The sequence below is a fragment of the Xiphophorus maculatus genome, chromosome 1 (assembly GCF_002775205.1).
Source record: "Xiphophorus maculatus strain JP 163 A chromosome 1, X_maculatus-5.0-male, whole genome shotgun sequence".
Lineage (NCBI taxonomy): Eukaryota > Metazoa > Chordata > Actinopteri > Cyprinodontiformes > Poeciliidae > Xiphophorus > Xiphophorus maculatus.
Genome location: NC_036443.1, coordinates 11,373,114 through 11,396,073, shown reverse-complemented (window position 1 = coordinate 11,396,073; position 22,960 = coordinate 11,373,114). Strand labels below are relative to the sequence as shown.

At 37.7% G+C, this 22,960-nt stretch overlaps 1 protein-coding gene across 1 annotated transcript in view; it reads left to right on the top strand.

The window, feature by feature from the left end:
• Window positions 1–22,960, top strand: part of LOC102221752 (forkhead box protein J3) — a 75,720-nt gene that overhangs the window by 49,299 nt on the left and 3,461 nt on the right. Inside the window, exons 6-12 of the mRNA XM_005808938.2 lie at window positions 1,133–1,234; window positions 5,383–5,541; window positions 10,058–10,262; window positions 12,858–13,094; window positions 17,839–17,940; window positions 21,325–21,576; window positions 22,538–22,639. Coding sequence (XP_005808995.1) covers window positions 1,133–1,234; window positions 5,383–5,541; window positions 10,058–10,262; window positions 12,858–13,094; window positions 17,839–17,940; window positions 21,325–21,576; window positions 22,538–22,639 — 1,159 coding nt within the window. The remainder of the gene's footprint in view (window positions 1–1,132; window positions 1,235–5,382; window positions 5,542–10,057; window positions 10,263–12,857; window positions 13,095–17,838; window positions 17,941–21,324; window positions 21,577–22,537; window positions 22,640–22,960) is intronic.

Genomic DNA, 22,960 nt, shown 5'->3' with positions numbered 1-22,960 from the left:
AACTAAAAGAATCTTACTAATCATGCATCTATATGAGTATTACCTGTTGGTTTAAAAGACCTGTAAAAACATAAGCACAGTGGAAATATTTGCAAACATAATGTGAAAAACTCTCTGGTTTATCTCAAAGAAACAAAAAAGCAACAAAGTCTTTGTTAATTTGCCTTTATATTTGACCATTTCCACATGTTGTGTTCCAATTCACCGATCTATGTTAGTATATTGAGCTTTTTCCTTATATTATATGTTTTTGGCTTTCGTCGTGCCACAAACAGCAGGCAATTACAGCAGAATAAACAAATACCAGATAAATACATTTAATTATTTGTATTCGAACATTCATAGGTACTTATAAACAATGTTTAAAGGTTTTGTGCAGGACTTTTGGAAGAAGCTGTTCTGCTGCTGAGGAAATAAATGTGTTCTTAAATTGCATAGTACTTAATTAATCCTTAAAGAGAAGATGTCTACAGAGTAATATTATAAACTTAATGTGAAGGGCCCAGACTGACTGTTAGTTGAGCAGAGTGAAGAAATATTACAACAATATGTATGTTTAAATTTATTAAATCTAACCAATAGATTTTAAATACAGTATACCACTACCTAATCTGACATGGCCTCATCTTTAATCTTATTTAACATATTTCTTATGTACGCTTTTAAACTGTAGGATATTATTTATTTGTTTAAATTGAACATCTAATTTGTTCCATAATTTCACTCCACAGATAGAGACACTCGTATATTCCACTATTAAAAATGACACACGTATGGAATTGTACTGCCAGTTTGCTTGGTGTGGGTTAAATGTCTGGAATAATCTGCGTAAATAAGATGTAAATTGTGAGTTGTGACAGGGGTGGACATGTGTATGTGTTGATATAAAACAGTTTTTAAAAATAAAAAGTTCAACAAAAAAAAAGAATGACACACGTACTTTAGATATTTGACAGGACTTGAGAAAATGTTTCTTTGAAACATAAACAGAGATTACATAGAGTAACTTGGGTGTATAGAAAACACTCTGAGGTAACTTATTATATACCAATATAATTATGCATTTCCTCTTCAGCTTGGGCTATAAAGTCTAATAATATCTGTGTCTGTTGTCATTTGCACTTCCTTGAAGGCATCAACCCCTTACAGCCTGGAGTCAGAGTCCCTGAGAATGGACTGCATCATGTCAGGAGGCGCATCTCCGACTCTGGCCATCAGTGCAGCAAATAACAAGGTAGGGCATCAGTCCAGATTTAAGGAGAGGGATTGGTTTTGTTGTTGCAAGACAATCAGTTCTGAATAATTATGGAAAACATTCTTAAAATGCCCTGCATGCTACTGATTTACGTAAGTTCTTATCTAAACTAAGAAATCAGTTTTACTTTTCCTCAAAGAAAACTTTCACTGTACATTGGTCAATGCTCAGGTTTTGTAGTAATTTAAAACAATAAATATTTACTACTTCCTGTTCCTCACTCTTTATTTTCAAACTTCATGTCTTTTTCAGGTTATTAATTATCTTTTTTTAAAAAGATTTGTAGTATAAAAATCAGATTTTTAGATTGACAGTTCAAACTTCCCCATTTTTAACAAAGATAAAAAGCTGAGATGATGATGTCGTGTCTTACTAGCCCCTTGATCGCTCAATTCAACACATACGGGTTAATTTTAAGCCCAGCTGTGGCTCTATTTTAAAGAAACACATCAAACACATTGACATCTTGTGTGATGTGGTGGAAGAAATAACAGAAATCAGTCTAGAGAGAGAATTGTGGACTTTAGGTCTGTTTCATCCTTTGGGTAAAATTTTCAGATGCCATGTTCAAACATTTATAAGCAAATTAAAATATAAATAAGCAAATGTAAATAGTGTGGGATTGTACAGCCATCATACAGTTCAGGAAGGAGACAAATTCCTTGTCTGTGTTTTGGAATGACGTGTTCAAATCAACCTCACCGCAAAAGCAAAATACCTTTGGATAACATTCTGATTGGCTGAAGCCTGGAACACCAGTGAACCATCTACAAGGTTTAAAAGGCCACTCAGCAAGGAAGAAGGCATTACTTCAGCTAAATACTGTAAAAAGTCAACTCAGAAAAGCACACTTAAAAACAAACCTTAATTATAACAGACATGTCTTATAAACTGATGAAAGTCGCATTTATTGAACATTTAGAGAAAAGTCCCGAGGACGCAATGAAGTATGGAGGAGGCAGCATCAAGAGTATATAAACCTCTAACTTTGGAGAACATATTAAACATTTAGTAAAAGTTTATTTGCCTATTATTTTGGCATTAAGCAAATAAAAGGTAAATTGATTTACTGAAATTGGGAGAAAAAATGTATCAGATTAAATGTTAGATGATAAAAGCAGACTGTGTTTTTTTACACATTGTGCGTATATTTGATTGACAGCGCTAAGGCCCTCCTCCTGGCTCTGATTGGTTGTTTCTGACTGAGCAGGGTATTTCTGCAGATGGCAGTCAGACCTGAGGGAGATGGCGGAACAGCTCGGTTTTTTCACAGATGATCTGTCTCATATCATACCGTGAAATCATAGTGACGGTTTTTAAGATATATGTAAAAACATTTATTTAAAAAAAAATTAAAGTTACGTACTGGGAATCAAACATATTGATTGACACTCAAAATAAATGTCCAGTTTATTACATATTTCATTCGAGGAAGCAACAAGAAAACCTTGATTGGCAGTTATTTTAATATTGATAGTAGCTGTTTCTGAGCAGTCTTAATCAACACAGAAAACGCCTTTTTTTTTCTGTTTTAAAGATGTACTTCTCACAATATACATACGTTCAACATGTCAGCTTCCACTCACTGTGTTACTCCAGCAGAAGCTCAAACACATCTCTTTTAAGACATCACTTTACATTTTGAAACAATGATTCAGAGCAGGGCGAGGAAGACCTTGACGATAATGATGCAGATGCCAACGTCAATGATATCCGCCCACGTCCAGACAGGTGGCGTCCTGCAGGCACAGCAGCGTGTCACAGCCTCATCTCTTACACAATTTCTCACTCATTTTCTGTTATGCTCAAAAGATGTAATTGCTTTTTAAAAGGCATTTCTGTTACTTGACAGAAAAGCATAGAAAAACTGAAAAAAAAATCTTAATTAGACACTTGGTATGCTGTTGTTAGCATATTGGATAGTTTTTTACTCTAATATCTTTACTTGAAGCTGTGTTGCATCAAAAATACAACCTACAAATATGCTTTGTAATATATATTCTGTATTTCTGTGCAAACCGTAAATATCTTCGAGACTGCAAAGTGGTTTTCCCCGCTGCGACAATGTCACAGTAAGGAGAATTAAATCTTCTTTCACTGCAGATTTCTCCACACCCACTAAAACTGGGGAAGACTTCTCAGAAATGCTCTTTTTTTGTTGTTTTTCTTACCACTAGATTTTCCACAGGGTAGAGCGCTGCCCCAGAGAGCTTTTACTGTTGTCTCACCCGAAGGCTATGTTTTCACATTTGTCTTTACAATTAAACGTAGCCCGGAGGTAATCCTGACGCTCTGCCTCACAAGTCCTGACAGTCAAATAAAACAAGAGAAACATGATTCAACATAATTCTGAGGCACCGCTTTTTAAAAAGCTTTGTGATGTGTCAACACGAGACATTACGCTGTGCAGCTCCTTTCACTACAGAGGGAGTTCTCTGGGTTAGGTTTTTCTTTTCTTTTTTTTTTAATTCATGAAAATTGTGGCTGTTGATGCAGGGATAAGACAAATTGCACTGACTAATGCTTTAATTTCTGTTTTTACTTTGACTCGAAGCCTTGCAAAAAATATTATCCCGTCAACTTTTTCACATTGTGTCACTTTACTCACACAAGCTCCAATGAGTTGCATTGGGAATCCGTGTGATGAAAAAAAAAGGAAGTGCAGAATTGTGAAGTGGAAGGTCATTTTTCTGACAAATCTAAATTTGAAAACAGGAGCATGCATTTACATTATTTGAGTCAATACATTTTAGAAACACCTCTTGGTCACTGCTACAAGTATTTGGGGTTATGTCTCTACCAACTACAAACTTTGTTTGCTAAAACGCTTTTACTTCAAGTCTTGCCCAGATTTGCTATTGGATTTAGGTCTGAGCTTTGACTAGGCCATCCCAATGCAATTTGATTGTAGATTTGGCTGCACTTCTTAGGGTCTGTGTACCATTGGAAGACCCAGTTCCAGGTTTAATTTTTGATTGCTCTGTCTTTAGCTCCATCTATCCTCCCTTCAGCCTTAACTGACTTCCTTTTCTCTACTGAAGAAAAGCGTATCCACAGCATGATGCTGCCACTGCCATATTTCATAGTGTGGGTGGCTTTCTCAGTGTTAGTTTTGTTCATATAGAGCATCTTTTTCTGCCTAAATGTGCCTCTTTAGCCACTTCTGAGTGGCACTAAAGAAATTAGACAGATAAAATGAGCAATAATTTTACATATGCAGGCAGTGGGAAAGACTAATTTTATTATGCCCTTCATAAAATTTCAACAACTAAATGATACACAAGGGTTATCATCGTGGATGCCTTCGATGTCATTCAAGTGCTTTCCTTTTTAAAGTAAGCAATCGTCCACAACTGGAAAGAACTCAGTCATATTCCTGTCTCTCAAGGCAAAATTCTCTTCTTCAGAAACCTGACATTAGAACTAAAAATGTTCTTATATTTAAAAAAATAAAACATATGATAGCGGTGATAGCTTTTGCTTCATGAGATGCTACTACTTACCACTTTTACATTTTGCAGTCACAGTGTTGGGTCTATTTTGGTTCCCAACCTGCAAAGAATCAACCAGAGACATAAATTGCTTTTCTGCAGAAAAGGGGAGCAGAGCCAGACGCGGAGAGCCGCTGTCAAACACTGTCTGGGACCAACTCCGCCGGCTCTCAGTACCCAACTGCCTTTTATTATGATTACAAGGAAAGAGGTTGGGCTTTTTCACACAGTCACACAAACAATTGATCATAGACCTCTACCAAAGGATGTTCTGGAACCTTCTGTGGGTTCTGTGGCCCTTACAAGGGCACAAGGCTGACCGTTATAAATCAGCTTCACAGGCAGCTAATGACACAAACATGTGTAAATGTTTCTAACCCCCAAGCAAACATCCAAAAATAGTTAATAATGTACCACAAAAGAAAGGAGTCAAGTAAACAACACAGAATAATAATATGAAAACATAAATAAACTCATAAGTAAATGAACTTAGATAGTTTTTCTAACACAGAGTACGGTGTTAATTAAAAAAACCCAAATGTTTAAGCTCCTCCCCTCAGTTTGATGATGATTTAGCAAAAAACCCTAAAAACAATGAGTGAACTAGATGAAACCTTGTTGTCTTTGTGTGTTTAGGTAGCGCTGTATAACCCTGAAGCAGAAGGCGGTGAGAGTCCTGGGAGTCTGGGTGGTAGCCTGAGCAACAGTCTTTCAGAGCAGAGTTTGGCGTCTGTCAGCCTTAACAGCCTGAACCCCGCTGTCAGCAGCAGCAGCAACGTGCACAGCTACACACCAGTAAGAGCTCGTCTTTGTTATGGCTGCTAGTGTTGTGAGTGTTGCAGGAGGATGGCCGCCTGTCGCAGAGTGTGTCTTATTAAAAAGACACCTTAGCTGGGCCAACATTTTCTCTCACCTCTCATCTGGTTTTTTGTCATTGACCTCTGGGAAATTTTGTTCGATCCGTATTAAACCAGTCCCTCTGTGACCTCCTGATTCTGACATCATCTTGGTGATTCAGTGGGTGCCGAAGGTGTCTGCTGCATCCTTAGCGGCTAAGGAGGTGGGAGCCGACTAACGATGTGTGCATTGCATCTGCAGCTAACTCCTGAAACTCTCCCTTCGTGTATGACTATTTGAAACCAAATAGATTTCTTTTTTTCACTTTTAGGTGATTTCTTGAGTGAACAACTTGTATTTGTTTTCAAAAGTCTTACATTGACATACCAAGTTTGAGAGTGAAATGCTAAATTAAATTTTCATGTTTAGCAAAAGCAATTTTGAGAAAAAAAAAATCATCACGTATGAAGGCATTTCAGCAGCGATGCAGGTGAAAGTCCAAACACATGCATTTGTCTTGTTGAACACAGCAATCACACGCAATATTATTTACCCTGTAAATTGAGTTTTTTGTTTTGCAGCAGACTATCGGTGGTGTTGGCGCAGCCTCGCTGCACCCCTCAGGGCTGAACACAACAAAAAGCATTTTAAATCTGTGAGAAATAATAGGATGCTTTGAAGGAGGCTCACTCCTGTCATGCAAAAATAAAACAGCAGGTGAGAAATGTACCTGTGCCGTCTCTGATGTATTTAAATGGTGCCTGACCCCTCTAGATTTGACCTATTTAAAACACAGGCAACAGTAAAAGAATAAGATATCTTGCACGCATAGAAATATGGATGTTGTTGCATTTTTCCTTGTATTGCAGAAACATTTCAGACATCTGGTAAGGGATATCTCCATCCATATATTTAAGCAGTTTTTCAAATCAGCAGACATTTACAACCACTTAGCACTGTGATCAGCTGTGTGGACCAAAACCAAGTGTTGTTTTCTTTTTGGCTGTCTCCTTTCTAATGGTGTCTTCTTTTATAGCAGTATGGATTTATTCCACAGTCAGACTGTTTTTGAAGATCATCACCCCACTTCAAATAGAAATGTGTAACAGCACACAAAAATCACGGTTCAGTTTGAACCTCAACTTCAGGGTCGCAGTTGATACAACGGCAAAAAGAAATAAAAGCCACATTCTGCTTTTTAACAGGACATTTTTACCCTTTTTTTTAATGAAGACTAGTCCGTATAATCTGTTTCAGCCCCAGCAGGTCAGTTCATTTCCTCCTGAAAGTATGCTATCAGATGTTCCTAGATATGCCAGGCCTCGCATTGTGTTGCATCTTACTAAAGTTTTATAACACAGCTGTTTTTATGGAACAATCTGAACATTCATGTGGTAGATTAAGCTAAGTTTTTCTTGATTTACTAAGTTTGCTAAGTTGATTTTTTATTTTTTTTTACAGACACTAGCAATGTCTCATTATCTCCTACTTAAATGACGCAGATTATGTTTATTGAACTAAAGAAAATAGCAAGAGAAGAAAAAACTATTTAGTCTTGAAGTGAATTCAAAACTTGTGCTAGAAACGGTCAAAGTGTTCATAAATTTCACTATTCAGTTTCACTTCCAGAGTCACATTTAATGTTTTGGTTCAGCCAAACACCAGACACCATATGCATCAGCAGTGGATTGTGCAGCAACAAATTGTGAAAGAATGACATTTGGCATGTCACTGTGACAAGGGAAAGCGGATTTTTTTTTTTACTGTACATGGGGAAACATAGATGATTTTAAATAATTTATTTGTCTGTTTAGCAAGAAATATGTGCATTACAGTTGCTACTTAGAACATAAATAGTTATTCACTGCTAAATCTTTTAAGTTTTCAGTTTTCTTTATGTTGAAATATATGTTACTGCCATTTTTAACCCAATCATATATAAAATGATTATATATCATCACAAACCAATCAGGTTTTTTCCCCTGAAAGCCATTATGAAGTTCAGTTTGCACATTATGTAACACACATCATCCTACAGTTTCCAAATTCGCTACTCTACACAATTATTGTCAATGTTATGTATTAAAATATGACTTCTTTTTTTGTATGGAGGCTTGTTTCTCTGCCACAGCTCAAAATGGGAAAGCCAAGAGAACAGTCCAATTAAGTAAGGCTGATGTTTGTTTATTAGAAGAAAAAATGTCATCAGCATAAACTTGTATTAAATATAGACTTACCTGTAGCTTGAGAAAACTTTTTTTTACAAGACTTAGTCCCACCATCTCTGGAGTCACTAATAGGTCCATTTTCAAACAGTACGTTAAAGACAAAAAATTGTAGTAGCATGAATGCGGCTTTGTTTTCTTTAATTATATTTCATTTATTTACTTGTATTTTACAGAGTTTTTTGTGTATTTTTTATTTTTTTTTTGGTCAGGTTCTTCCTCTATTTTGCTGCAGCACAGAGACAAATTTCTATTCTCTTCCTGCCTGTCCACTTAAATTTAGTAGCGCGGAGTTAAAGGCTGCTTTGTTCAACAACATTTGATGCGGGTTTACAGCTGAGCGGGAACACCACTGCTCTTTATTGCTTCTCTTTTGTAACAGCTGCTCACCTTTTTACCATCAATCACTTTTCTCCTGCTGCCTCCCACCTGCATTAGCAAAAAGGTCAGCGCAATCTCATCTCGTTAACCTCCCATTTCTGCGGGCCATCTTTTGTTTTCCTCCTGCCTTCATCACCTCGGCCACCCCTCGCCCTCCCTCCTCCCGCTCCTCCATCCTTTCAGACCTCATTTGCGGTCTAGTCCGTCGAGGATCGGGGTTAGTTCTGTCTCATTACCTGGTGCAGGTGACATCCTCCTGACTGACAGTGATTACCGGTGGCACCGTTGGCAGAGATCGCACACACACGACAGCGGAGTTTACCGAGAGGCTCCCATTACCGGGTGCAGGTAGATGTGTGGGTGATGGCGTCACGGAAAGTTGGCTCATATTGGCAGAGGCACACTGATCACAGCAAATTGCTTGTGTTCACCGGCTGGATGGCGAGGAGGATGACAGCTGGGATGAGATGATTGAGGATGGAGGAAGACGAGCCGCAGCCGCGAAATGAGAAAAATTGGAAGCGCCGTGCTTCATTTTTTATTTTTTTTTGTGTATTTATGGAGAAAAGAAAATGATTGGTTTTCTATTTCATTTAGCAAAATTAAATTAAGTTTGATTGTCATTGTGAACTGCAGAATTAAAAACAAGTCATAAAAGGACATTTGCAAGATGAAGGAAAATTTGTTTTTTTTTTATTATTCTAAAATAAACTGGACTTTTATATAGTTTTGCTTTTCTGGTTTGCACAGCATCTCTCCCAGTCAAAATGACAACGGGCCTCACCTGCATGACCTGGTGAAAGACGGAAAACTGTGATGCAGTTTAAATGTGCACCTCAAGACGTTTACAGCAGAATTATTTAAAAATAAAAACATGTTGTGTTTCAGTTATTTAAAATGAAAATATTTTGTGTTACCCAAGCAGCAGAAATCCTGAATGAGCCAATGTCAGTCATGTTTTCACATACAGTATTAGTAGGTTTTAGAAGAAAAACTAGGCAATAATACTAACAATTAATGTTTCTTCACATTTTGTAGACAGTTGTTCATGTGTTTCAGGAAGGCAGAGTGCTTGGTATTGTTTGGGCAGTGATGGACTCAGCACAGGATTGCAGGATATTTGTCAGATATGGATATCGGCCAGAATTTTCACAGTGTTGCATCCGTACAAGTAACAATTTTAGACAAACACTGCCCATGAAAACCAAAGACCTTCAAATCAGACTAAACAATTCCTGCTTAAGGATTAGGATCGAAAATATTTCTGTCATCCAAAAGGTTTCATAGACCAAGTTTACTTTTACTTTTAACCATTGAGTAAAATCTTGATATTGATATTAGTTCTCATTTCAATAAATTAGAGGAACATTGATGGATGTATTTCAAAGGTTGAAACACTTATTCCATCAAAAAAGAAGAAAAAAAAATATGAATATCTCATTTCATGAGATATTCATGAATAAAGTAATTCTATTGCAAAAATGCAAACTAGTTCAGTATCTCGTTATTGTAAATAATATTGTCAGTGTTTTTAATATTGTTATTATTGTTAACCAACACTAAATGATTACCGATGATTCAAAACCTAAATGTGACTGAATAGTCAAGGCTACGTGTCTGGTCCTTGGAAACCAGAATATCTATACACTACAATGGATTTTTTTGTGTCTGGAACACTTTGCTTATTTTTCCTTCACCTAGAGCAACTTTGTTTTTGTATCACTTCAGTTGTACAAAATCTGATCTGACTTTCAGAAGATTTTGTCAGTGTTTAAATATTTACTACATCCACAGGTTTCTTTTTCTTCCTCCTCTTTTTTCTTTCTTCTAAGAACACTTCGTTCACACCTTTCATTGTCTTTCTAAAGGTGAGCAGTCACTCAGAGCCTTCGTCTCAGTCCTTGAGCCTTCAGCAGTCGGCCCAGGCTCCACCTCCTCCCCAGCAGCCCCAGTATGGTTTACCAGTCCCGGAGTCGCGGGACAAGCAGCTCTGCTTCTCCGACTTCGAGGACCTCAGCGCTTCTTTCCGCAGCCTGTACAAGTGCGTCTTTGAGCAGTCCTTTTCACAACAAGGTGAGTGTCAGCCTCACTGCGGGTTGTTGATGCCAGCCTGTCCAACAGTACACAATACTTGATGTGTGTGTTTGTGAGACAGAGAGAGAGAGAGAGAGAGAGAGAGGAGAAACAATCGCAAACCTCTGTCAGCCCTCATGCACATAATTAACTGGCACGCTTTAACTCGCATTGAAATTCAGTCAATTTAACATTGCTTTCATAGCGGGCGTTTCAGTATTAACCTCCACCACTCGCTACTCCTACTCTGTTGTATTTAAATAAACAAACAATCTGTTGTTCCGCATATCTGCATTTTATGGCTCGCACAGTCAAACGAGTAAAGGCAATTAAGAGGAAGAATTCAACAGGAGGAAAAACACATCTTTAGCAGAGCAGTGGAAGGAGTTCAGCTTTGATAGCAGCTAATTAGATTGGTTCTAAAGTTTGTGAAGCATTTCACTAATTGCTTCCTGAAGCTTTCAGGTCACAAGGCGCTCTCCCTGTTGGACCCCCTCCTCTCTTCCTTCCTTCACGCCGTCCTACCACCCCGCTATCACCTTCCTCCTCTCACTTACTTTTGCCCCCCGCACACATTCAGGAAGTTGTAACTGAGGGAGATTGATGCGCTCTGTTGAGTTCTGCAAAACTGCTTGTCTGGACTCACCGTCTGACTGGATCCCCAGCAGTGAGTGGTCAGGGGTGATCACAAGCACATAAAATAAGACAATGAAAATACCAGCTGATAAAAAAAAAACAAAGAAAAAAAAAACTTTATTACAGTGCAGATTGTGAAATATGGAATGACTATAAATGATTTAAGAGATAACTGTGAAGTGAATGTGTTCAGCAAGTCAATATCTGACTTACGGTGTTAAAATATACACAAACAATATCTGTCTTGGTTAAAGAAAACATAAACTGAATAATCCAACAAACTTGTTGAAAGAGAAAGATGAAAACATTTACTTTGACTCAGAGAGCTTTTCAACATTCCCTTTGAATTTTTCACACACATTACAAAGACAAACAATCATGTATTTTGTGTTTTATTTTATTTGACATACAAACCAAGATAGTGCACATTAAATGAAAGATAAATAGAGTAATTGTTTGAAACTGTGAAAATCTTCCCTATTAAAAAAAAACTATCCCCACAGCATGGTACTGCCATCACCATGTTTCAGAGTGGGGATGTTGTCCTGACAATGATGTTCAGTGTTACTTTTCCTCCACAAATAGCTATTTGTATTTTGGCCAGAAAATTTCATCTGAGCACAGAACCTTTCTCCCACATGTTTTGATGTTTAATTTAACTTTATTGTGCAACATTTTACTCAGGAGTATCAGAGTAACGTTGGGAATGATTATAAATGCATGTCAAACTTCACTGTTTTTTTTTTAAGTTATCCTTTTCATTTCACTGTTATGGACCACTTTGTGACTAGTGTGAATGCTTTTTCAAGGCACAGTGTGTCTGTATTCTCAAACATGCAACAAGAGAATCTGTTATAATTATGTAAAGCTCTGATCTGACACACAGCAAAGACGTTCTTCAAAAACCCTTCTATTGTAAGTGAATAGTATAAAGAAGATAAAAAAATCACTTGCACAAATTGACTAACATATAGGTAGACTTGGTTAGCTTCTAAATTACAACTGGTTTTGAAACTGTCATCTCCATGAAGGTCATTTCTGAAACTGGGTGGGAAGTTTTAAACCTACAGCTGACGAAAAGTTGAAGTTTTTGCTATATTTTTCTTTTAAGAATAAAGCATCTGACAGAAAGTAGTTCCAAATTCACTGGGCAGTGTCTTGGGTATTTCACTCTGACTGGCGTCTTTGACTAAGTTTTAAATGCATCTAAAGCAAAGTGAACATGGGGATGTCCAAGGCAACCGAAATACATTCTGAAACTACCAAGAAACAAACCGGTTTAGTTTTTCTTCAACGGCTAATTTTTGTAGGAATCTGAGCTGAGAACTGCCCTGGAATGATAGAATCAATAAGCTGATGTGGAAGGTTGTGTGCGTTTAAAGGAGATTATGAGCAGGAACATCAAGAGAGCCACTGGCGTGACCTCATTATGGTGGTATGGGCTGCACTGTACAATACTGTCAGTAATTAAAGTCTCTGAGAAGTAAGATTCTCAAGGCGCCAGTCTTGAGAAGAAGTAAAAATTGTTTTCCCCTTCTTAATAAGGCTACAAGCCTGGGATAGTTTATATTTGTTTCTGCTGTTTAGGTCATGTTTCAAGAACTAATTATCAAAAAAAGAGCAGTAATTTATCCAGTGTCTTCCAAAAAAAACCTTGAAATTGTTCAATTAATTTTGCATTACAGTCACAAACTTAAATTTTATGATTTTTTTTTTATGGTAGTAGAGAATGGATATGAAGTAAAAGGACGCAAAACAAAGTTGTTCATGAAAAAACAAAATTAAAAAGAGGCATACATTTGTAACGAACCCCCTTTAATCTGACAGTCCAAAATAAAATCTAGCACAATTGCCTTTAGAAGTCAGGGCAGGTATGCTTGAGAAAGAATGTATTTTTACAGTGTAAGAGTCAAACCTCTCAGTCAGTTTATATCCCAGCTTTTCTCTTTATTGTGTCAGGTTTGATGAGCATGCCGAATGACTCCAGCCAGCAGGCCCGAACAGCCTGTTCCTACCAGCACTCTCCGGGTGCAGGAGGCAGCGTTGGCCACCGCCACCAACACAACCACGGCCAGGCGTCGCACCACGCCCACCACCCTCACCTGTCCCCTCACAGGCACCAGGTGCACGGGCCGCATGGCCAGCACCGGCCACACAACTCTCTCTCCCACCAGAGTCATGCTGTCCAGGCTCCAGGTGAGAATATAACCGCCTATTCCTGCTTTCATTTTACTGTCATTAGGGACAAGGTAGTGTGGCAATAAAGGAAAATGCCGCTCATAAAATGCAGGAATAAAGTAAAATAAGCATTAACTGTGCAGAATTGTACAATTTGTTGAAAAAAAAAGAGAAAATTATATCAAATATATCACAGTTGACACAGAAATTAAGCACTTGAGTGCAAACTTGGAAGCTGAATGATATTGCACAGATATGAGGCTTGTGAAGTCAAAGGTACCATAGCACTTTCATGTAAGTTATTTCAATCATTTCCAACCAATCATAGCTTGGGAATGTTTTTCTTTTCTTATAAATGTGGAAAAAAATCTACATATTTATGAATGTTTAGTGTAAAATATGAATGAATCTCTGCCCTCAGGGACTACATCAAGTGGAATGTTTTATTTACAGTATTCTTAAACAAGTTTTCAATTTTCTGACATGGTTTGTAAGTTGTATTTCAGAGATTTATTTTATGCTTTTGAACATTTTTTTTGCAGATGCCTATATGCGTGAGATTAATTTTAATTTATACTCAAAAAAATGCAAAGAGCTTAGATGAATTTGTTGCAGGACAGTCCTGTTTTTCCACTCTTAAATGTTTTCTCAGTCAGTTTTAACAACAGCAGATTTTTTGTATTTTATTTTTACCTGGAATATTTTTGAAATCTGAAGTCAAGGCATCTCACAATTTTCTTCTAGGTGCCTTTTTGGAGCTTTTTTGATATTGACTTGATGGTGTCAAATGTAAGAAAATAAACAATCAGCCCATCAGTGGCTCATTAAAGATGTCCAAATGTTGACATTTTTTTAAAATCGAATTGTTTGATTTTAAATATACTGAAATGTTTTGGGCAAATATATTGATGTCAGTGTTTCTATTTACTACAACTGTACTTTGTTAATTTACTTCAGAAAAGCTAATTAAGTGTTTTTCAATTGTTTGACATTATTCTCCTTTTTATGTAATTTTGTGCTATTTTAAAGAGTTTCACCATCTTTTTCAACATTTTTTTTTTTTTTGCTAAATATTTTCACAATTTCAACTGTTTTTATAGACTGTTTTCTCCTTTCTGAAAACATTCCCACCAGTGTTTTTTTTTTTTTTTCATCATTCATCTGGTAGTTGTTATAACCTTGTCAAATAAGACACAAAGCCTCAACCCAGGAATGCATCATTAAGAAAGCACACACCTCCGTCTCTTTGGAGGTGATAAAAGACTCCTTATGTTGTGGTTTTCCATGGAATAGTTTGGGATGCACTGTTGACACACAATGCTTTGTGAGGTCAATTTTTTTTATGAAAACCCACAGCGTTGGAAGTGGAAAATCTCTGCTCGAGCATGTTGCAGCATTTTGACCATCAGTTCAAGGTAGCTCAACCTCACACATTCTGAGATCACTCGCTGAAAGGTTGATTTTGGTGAAAATGCAAAGCGCCGTCCTACGGGCCGAGGATGGTGTTCATGGTATATGTTGTCAAGACAACAAATACAAGCAATAGAATCAAAACCCAATATAATAATCCCATTTAATCCAGTAAATCAGTCTGCATTCAACTGCTTTTGACATGTTAATAAAGAGCTTTAAACATTACAAGTAATGTCAAAAATAAGAAGTTTTTGTTGTTTCTATGCTTTAGACCAACACAAAGTAGTCCCTAGTTGTGAAGAGGATATAAGTCTGAAAAGTGTGACGGTATTAGTCCACTTTAAAGGCAAGCCATGTGGGGTTGCATGGCTTCATATTTGTTAAAGTCTTGGCCAACATGATGAGTCAACTTGTCGCTGTAACGTCTTAGAAACACAAGCTGCCTTGTTAGGAGCTTCAAAACGCAGAGTGATGCTGATCATGTTGAAAATCAGTTGGATGGATGAAAAAGAGCCCGGCATGTCACAGGCTGCGCGTAGCCAATAGCCTTTGCCAGGGTTTGCATTACCCTTTTGATAATTTACATACACATTGTTTATACAATTCAAACTACCTGGCATTCTCCAAACCAGTTTGTCATCTTTCATTTTCTTTGAAAAAATTTTTTTTTCTGTGACGTGATTGCGACTTGTCTTTGTGAAGCGTAACAAGTCACTTCTGAGCACAGAATCGACTCGCCTAAAAGTCGACTAGTTGTTGAAAAGTTTTTACCTCATCCACTTAATGTGTGCATATGTAGAGGGAAAAAAAAGAGCCATTAGTGCAAATTTTGTACCCTCAATCTATTTGTGAGATAAATTATTCAGACTGACAAAACAAAAGATCACTCATATATTTTTTCTTAAACAAGCATCATTGTTGTTTTAATTCTCTATTTGATCTGAGCGGCTTTTATGCATCTGCTGTGTGTTTAGTGCCACCCTCTGTCTGAGGTTATTTTTATCCGTGTTGGCGAAAACATCCAACGCAGACACAAAAGTCTGGACAGGATGGACATGGATGTCGACAGGTACGAGTAATGAAAATTACAGCGTGCAGACTTTGCAGTTGACGGGGACAGTAGAGCGGACAAAGAAGCATGAATTATGCTTCACTCTGACAAAACCAGCTGCACTCAGAGGTCACATAATTGGGGGGGGGGGGGGAAAGAACACCTTTGTGTAATTTCATGTCAATATTAATTCAGCTGCTCTGTGAAAGCCTTAGATGTCTGTTCGAGGACATTTGGAAAGAAACGGCATCGTAAAGACCAAGGAACACTCTGGATAGGATCACATGACGGCATGAAAAAGTTGAAGGCATACAAATTCATTTTCCAAAGTGGTTTGAGTTGTACTTAAAGCATTTTGAGAACTTATAAATCTTGTTTAATAATGCTGATATAAATGCTGATGGCCAAATAGCCAGCAGTTCTGGATTAGCGACTGGGGTCGTGGAGGAGTACAAAGAAGAAGATTGTGTACTCTGCAAATCTGGCCCTTATGCTGGAGTAGCAAGAAGAAAGCCATTTTTGAACAAAAGTCCTATTTGCAGTTTGCCACAAGCCTTGTAGGGGACAATGTGTCAAAGAAGGTGCTATGGTCAAATGACACCAAGATATTTTGCCAACAGTCAAAAAGCCTTGTGGTGGAAAACATTGCACAACACCCTGAACTTATAATCCCAATTGTGATGATTGCAGAATCATGATGTGGGGGGGGGGGTCCTCAGCAGGGACAGAGAAGCTGCTCAGACTTAACAGAAAGATGAATGTAGCAAATGTCAGGCAATCTAGCAAGAAAACTTGTTTGAATTTGCTAAAGCCCTTTGATATTGATGCTGAAATGTGATCTTTACAGGCCTGCTTCAACTAATCAGACTGAACTTCATCTGTTTTACAAAGAAAAACAGGAAAATGTATGTAGACTTCCATACCTGAAGGAAACATACCCATAAACACAAAAGCTAACAAACAAAACACTTCTTAGGGTTAGATGTACAGAAATGTTGGTAACTTTGTGACCTTTTCTAACAACTTCATAATTATTCACTATTTATGTTGGTCCATCACATAACATTGTATTTTCTGGTTGAAGGTATTCAGGCACCGTAGAAGATATTGCATGAGTAGGGCTTTATTATTGCTTCCCAAAAACACCTAAAGGTAAAGATTTCTCATTCACTGTTTTAAAACAGTGATTCTACATTGTCTACTTCTCACATCCACTCTGTTGTAGAGCAATTCACCTGACACAACATCGTCTCTGCACAGAATTATTGCATTTATATTTATATATTTTCCTATGATGCTCCCATAGTGCTGCATTTCATATTGTGTAGCTGGGCTTGTACAAACAGCTTTTTTGTTCATGGATTTTCTGGCTCATATTTCCTGTCTAGTTTTTATTCTTCTTTGTCTCTCTGCAACTGAGCTCTCAGGGCAGCAGTAGGACTTTTCAGACATTTTTTGTTTCTCGGCCAGTTTTGCTCTTTAAGCTGTAGATTAATGAAAACATCCACTCCATAATGGCTTGGAGATATTCTGCTATTTAATTGGAGTGTGATGACTGTAAAGTATTCTGCATTTGCAGTCCCATTTATTTATTTTCGTCTCAAATGTTTCTGTGTGAACTCATACCACCTTGTGGCTGTTTATAGACAGAGATAGTTTTTTTTGTAAATGTTTTAATTTTTCATTTTAATTTAACACATTTTGTTATTTCAACAGAAATTAGTTCACTTGATTTTAGACTTCATTTTGGCTCCAGTTTTAAGATTTTATTGACCTAGGTAATTTTAATTTCAGGAACATGAACTCAAATTTATAAAAAATATTATTTTTGTATAACAAATGTCACTTTGTGATTGTCCCATTATTATCAACGAAAGTTTTGTAAACGGATTAAGAAACACTGCCAATGAATAATGATGATTTTTTTGACTGAAAAAGTCAAAGTACTGTTGTACAGCTTTTTCCATCCATCCATCCATCCATCCATCCATCCATCCATCCATCCATCCATCGAGTGTCATTTTAGATTTTTTTTTTTTTTTTAGATTTTCTCCATTAATGCCTCTCAGCTTGACATAAAAGTTTACACATGGGAATCTATCCTTGAGTTTGAAATTATTACTTTAATGCAGTTTGGGGCTTTGAAGTAATATTTTGTGTTGGAAGGGCTGAAAGCAGAAGCAGAAAATCTATATTTTGGAGTGACTCTCATAAACTCTGAGCTCAGAGATGGAACACTTAAAATTCTGGACATTAGTCCAGTAATCAGGTTTGTGTTTCTGCTTGGCGTTTTAACAGGCATGTCATCAGACTGGTACCCAAACCTGGACTGGCTGAAAGAGAGCTGCCGGATCGCAACCAGCTACAACTGGGCTGATGTGGATCTCTCTCCCTTTCAAGGTAACACACACATGCAAACACATCAATATTTCCCAATTCTGATCATTTTAATCAATTACTTTGATTAGACCATTATGTTTCCACCTTTATGTACCATCACTCTTCAGGCGCAGGGGTAGTTATAACACTGTCTTAATAAATGACATTATCCTGCATCAGTGAGGTTACGACTGGTTTTTGCCGTAGCTCGCACACGCACACACCCCAACACATACTGACACACACTCACAGGCTGTCTCACACCTACCCTCACCCCCCTCTCAATTGTATAATGTGAATAATCCAATTAGGTCCCAGCTCAGTAACAGCCTGTTATCACGGTCAGTGCACTAAGCCAACAAACATCCACACAGGACTGATGAAGAAGGCCGGTCCTACAACACACGGGCTGCTGCTAGCTCTCTGTTTCTGCAACGCTTGACCTCCCTCACACTGCCATAACGCAATCCTTCACTTTCTGTGGCATGCTTCCAAGGATCAGGGACAGAGCTCCTGTTTTTCTGTCATGACAAGGTGCATAAATTTGACTAGGGGAAGGTATTGGACTACATTTTATTTTCTGCGTATATATTTTGAAATAGAAAATTAGACGCTTTGGGTTTAGCTCCAGTTATGTGTTTTGTTCACCTGTCAACAGTTATGTGATGAGGGGACGGTGGGTCAGGTGTTATTAACTTGGTTATTCTCTCACTGTGTATTCACAGTGATTTACTGTAGGTATGTTTTTATTTAGTGAAACTGGCACTTCTATGATTAGACTAAAAGAAAATCTATTTCTAAATTAAAGTTTGAAGCGCATTCACATCGACATGGGAAGGGTTGTTGAGATGTTTATTTTTTCTCAGTAATTTCCTTCCTTGACTGAGTGCAACAGAACTCCAAAAGTCACATGGTGATAATGCATACAACTGAAGAACAATCGAGCTAGATCTTTTTCTTTATCAAATTAAGGTTTCTGAAGCTGGCGCTGGACTTTTTAGTTGATTAAAAAAAAACCTAAAAAATTATGTATTAATCATAACACAGAAAATGGAGGGCGTATGAACGTCATCAGAAGAGAAAAGTATTTTTTCCATTTAGTCCAGAAATATACCAGAAGACACATAAGACATAACCAGTGTGTGTTGTAATTACTGCAGCTTCTTCAGTATTACTGTCATATTTTGGCCATTTTTTTTCCATCTCATGTTTTTGATCAATTAAGAAAAGAAATCATCTGTTTTTTGCTAGTGCGCTTCCATGGTTGTCCAAATGTACAGTGCAGCACTGGTTCCTTGTTTGTACACTTACCCTGATTGGTACATTTGTGCAATGATATGTTTTGAAGCCATTTTGACCTGCCTACAACCTAAGGCTTTCGTCATCATTAACTTTATTTATGAAGTGCTTTAACACTAGCCATAGCTGAAAGAAAGCGCTGACCATCTATAAAATAAACAGGAAAAAAGAAAGCATAAAAATAAAGTGACAAATCTCAAGTCTCAGTTGGGTTACAGGCCAATGAGTAAAAATAAGTTTTCAAACAGAGAAAGCTTCCGCTTATAGGTGGGAATGACTGAATGCTTAAATTATATCAAAGTGTGTTTTAGTAAAGTATTAGTTGAAGGGTTGCGCATATATTTTCAGATTATAGCTTTTAAAAAAATCTCAAATATACATTTTCTCCTACAGTACAGACCAAAAGTTTGGACACACCTTTTAATTCAATGAGTTTCCTTTATTTTCATGACTATTGACATTGTAGATTCACACTGAAGGCATCAAAACTATGAATAACACATGTGGAAATATGCACTAAACAAAAAAGTGTAAAGCAACTGAAAATACCCCTTATATTCTAGTTTCTTCAAAGTAGCAACCTTTTGCTGTGATTACTGCTTTGCACACACTCTGCATTTTCTTGATGAGCTTCAAGAGGTCGTCACCTGAAATGGTTTTCACTTCATAGGTCAACCTGCCCTGTCAGGTTAATAAGTGGGATTTCTTGCCTTATAAATAGTCATCAAAATAAAGAAAACCCATTGAATTAGAAAGGTGTGTCCAAACTTTTGGTCTGTACTGTACGTGACAGAGACATTTGAGAAAAATTGGTGTTGGTTGAATTGTAAGGGATACATGTCAAAAATAATAATTTCATGTATCTCAAAGACCTGAAAATGAGTTTGTTGAGGACTCAGGCGCTGAGAATTTTAGTGGACAGTGAGAAGTTTTGATGAAAGAACATAAAGATCTTACAAAGATAATCACTGGAAGAACTGGGAGTGGATGAAGCAGAACAACGGAGAAAGTAATAAACACAAAAAACATGACTAGAGTGAGAGGAAAAGAGAAAATAGAGCTAAACAAAGGGAAAACCCTGAAACCAACAAAAACAGTAACAGAAAGAAACATTAATCCAAGGTGCCTAATCTAAATGCACAATAAATAATAAACCAAGATCTAAATACAAGGAGAAACGAACAAAGGCAAAATCAAAGTAAAAGAACCAGGACACGATCAAACCAGAAGCAAGCAAAAACCAAAGTTCCAACTTCTTGTGATCATAACAGAAGATCAAACTCTTTTAGAGCCACTGCATACTTTCTTGGAGGCCACAATTCTCAGTAAAAAGAAGCTTCTCCTCATCTTGTTTGAGTTGTCACGGCTTTTTTTTCCCGATGAAAGGAGAGCAAACAGAAAGTGACCTGTGTGAGTCTAGTTCAAACTGATCAACTTTGTCAACTGGTTGACCCACCTGCTGCGCTAGGGTTAGTCTGCGCTGGTCCAAAGTGGAGCCCCTACAACATTTTTGGGCAGATTTGAGCACCTGAAAGAGGCCTCCTCTGTTATCTGTAGGGCAGCCTGTGTGAGCCACACTTTGCTACTCTGCCAGAAGATGTTCTCTTTTGTGTTCCTATTAAATTTGTATGCAGCTCTGAGGATAGACCGACCCGTTTTCATTTTCTCAGAAAGAAAATTCACTGCTTGACTCTCTTCACTAGGCTGGAAATGTTCAGAGTCTAAGTGTTCACATCGTTATGCAAGTTCCTAAGAGATTGGTGGAACCAAATCTTATCACCTAATGCAATGCTGAAGAGTGTGCAACCTAATTAGACTTGCTCAATCTAGAAAAACCTTCCGTGTTTATTTTAAGTGTGTAGTATCAGGTTTTTGTCCAAAACCCACTATGCAGATGTTGAACCTTAACTGGATCCCATTGCTATTATAGATGAATCGCACCACAGTTGTCATTCCCAAATGTCACTGTTGGGTTATATGGTGATCCATGTTGGAAGTGAATGCACGTTTTGTTCAAAAGGGCAAACATGGCTGGGCTGAGCACGCAACCTTGAGGTACTCCTCTGTTCAGGACATCACAGTCAATTCCGCTTTTTTCTCGATCAGCTCTGAAGGAGACCATGAGGCAAGCCGAACTCAACAACTGGACCCTCGATGCCACTCAGATGGCTGACCTGTGTTCTTCAATCAACCAGTTCTTCACAGCCACAGGGGTCATCCCACCTCAGAGCGCGACCCACCCACAACCTCAGGTCCAACACCCAGCAGCGCCGTCAGCAACGCAGCACCCTGCTCCCATGCACCCAAAGCCCGGCCACCACAATCAGCATGGGCAACACAACCAACACATTGGAACAGGTTGGCCCACACAACCACGTTTCTACGAACACATAGTGAATAACGTCATCATTTTTGTGTGTGTGGAGGTGAGTTCACTAGTCAGGGTAAAGGGAAGTTGGGAGAAAGTAGAGAATGTAGAAGTGTAAGTAAGAAAGAAAAATAGATTTACAAATAAATAAGAGTAAACTGGATACAAATCATTTTTTTATGTCTGCAATGGATAAACAGAAAAAAACATCTCAAGCAAGACCAGCATCATCCTTTATCTTAGTAAGGTCTTTGGCATATAGCTTGTTGATGCAAATTACAATTTTATCTCTGTCAAACATGTCTCATACATAATTTTAATGCATCAAAAGAAGTAAATTGGAACATATTTTGTGTTGTTTTAGTCATGCTGTTGTTGAAGTGTTCTATGAATTGGCTCAGCACTACCTCTAAAAGACATATGTTGGAATTGAAACGATATTCATGTGAATGTTTAAACCCACTAAAGCATATTTTTATGTCCCTTGTAAATCATCAGAGAGATAAGTTTAATCTGCTTTAGAGGAGAAGATACTTGTACCTTCAAACCTTATTAAAAACATGCCTTCAATCATTACCACCTATTTAATTTCAGCCCCTAACAGTATGCATTCAGTATAATGCTCAGGGGCATCTCTTCATGTGCTTGCTGACAAGCCTTGAAGCTAAATCCTTTTCTCTCTTTGCTCAGTGAGCAATTGTCGCCACTTAACATTGTACATTTGCAAAGAAATTATAGCGGTTTTCAGTTTCAAGGCGACTCTAGTAAGGATGTGGAGGTGAGTGGACTGTTTTTACCAGAGTTTTGGTACTACTTATCCAGCATAAGATGGCAGTGCAGTTGTGTACGCGAAATGCGCGGTAACAGCTTGTGTTCTGCAAAGATGAATGTGTGAAAGTTGGTACACTAATCTGACAGTTAGTCATTGCCCTTTTGTCTGTTCTCTCGCAGGGAACATGTACATGGACTCGAGACAGAACATTTCTTCTCTGATGGGCCCACCAGGATACCCTCACATGCCTCCATTGAGCAACACGGCGCCCAGCATGACAGGTGACTCGTCTGATGGGACGGGAGAAACTCGTTAAAGGTGTAATAATGCAGTAAAGTGCTGGCTTTTCAAACATGTGTAAAGAAGCTCATCTCATTAAAAAGACATTTTCTTTTTGGTTTTATAAGACGAACAAAAACTATCAATTGGTGGCGCATAATGTTTAAGTACATGGAACAAAATGGTTACATTTTTGTGAGTAAAAAGGGAATTTGTGTTTTGGAGAATCTGATCACATAAGCAGCCCCACTGTGTTTTGCTCTGTAGAAAGTTTGCTGCCCGAAGGTGTGGAGAATTCTCTTTTCTCCTCTTGTAGCATTTAC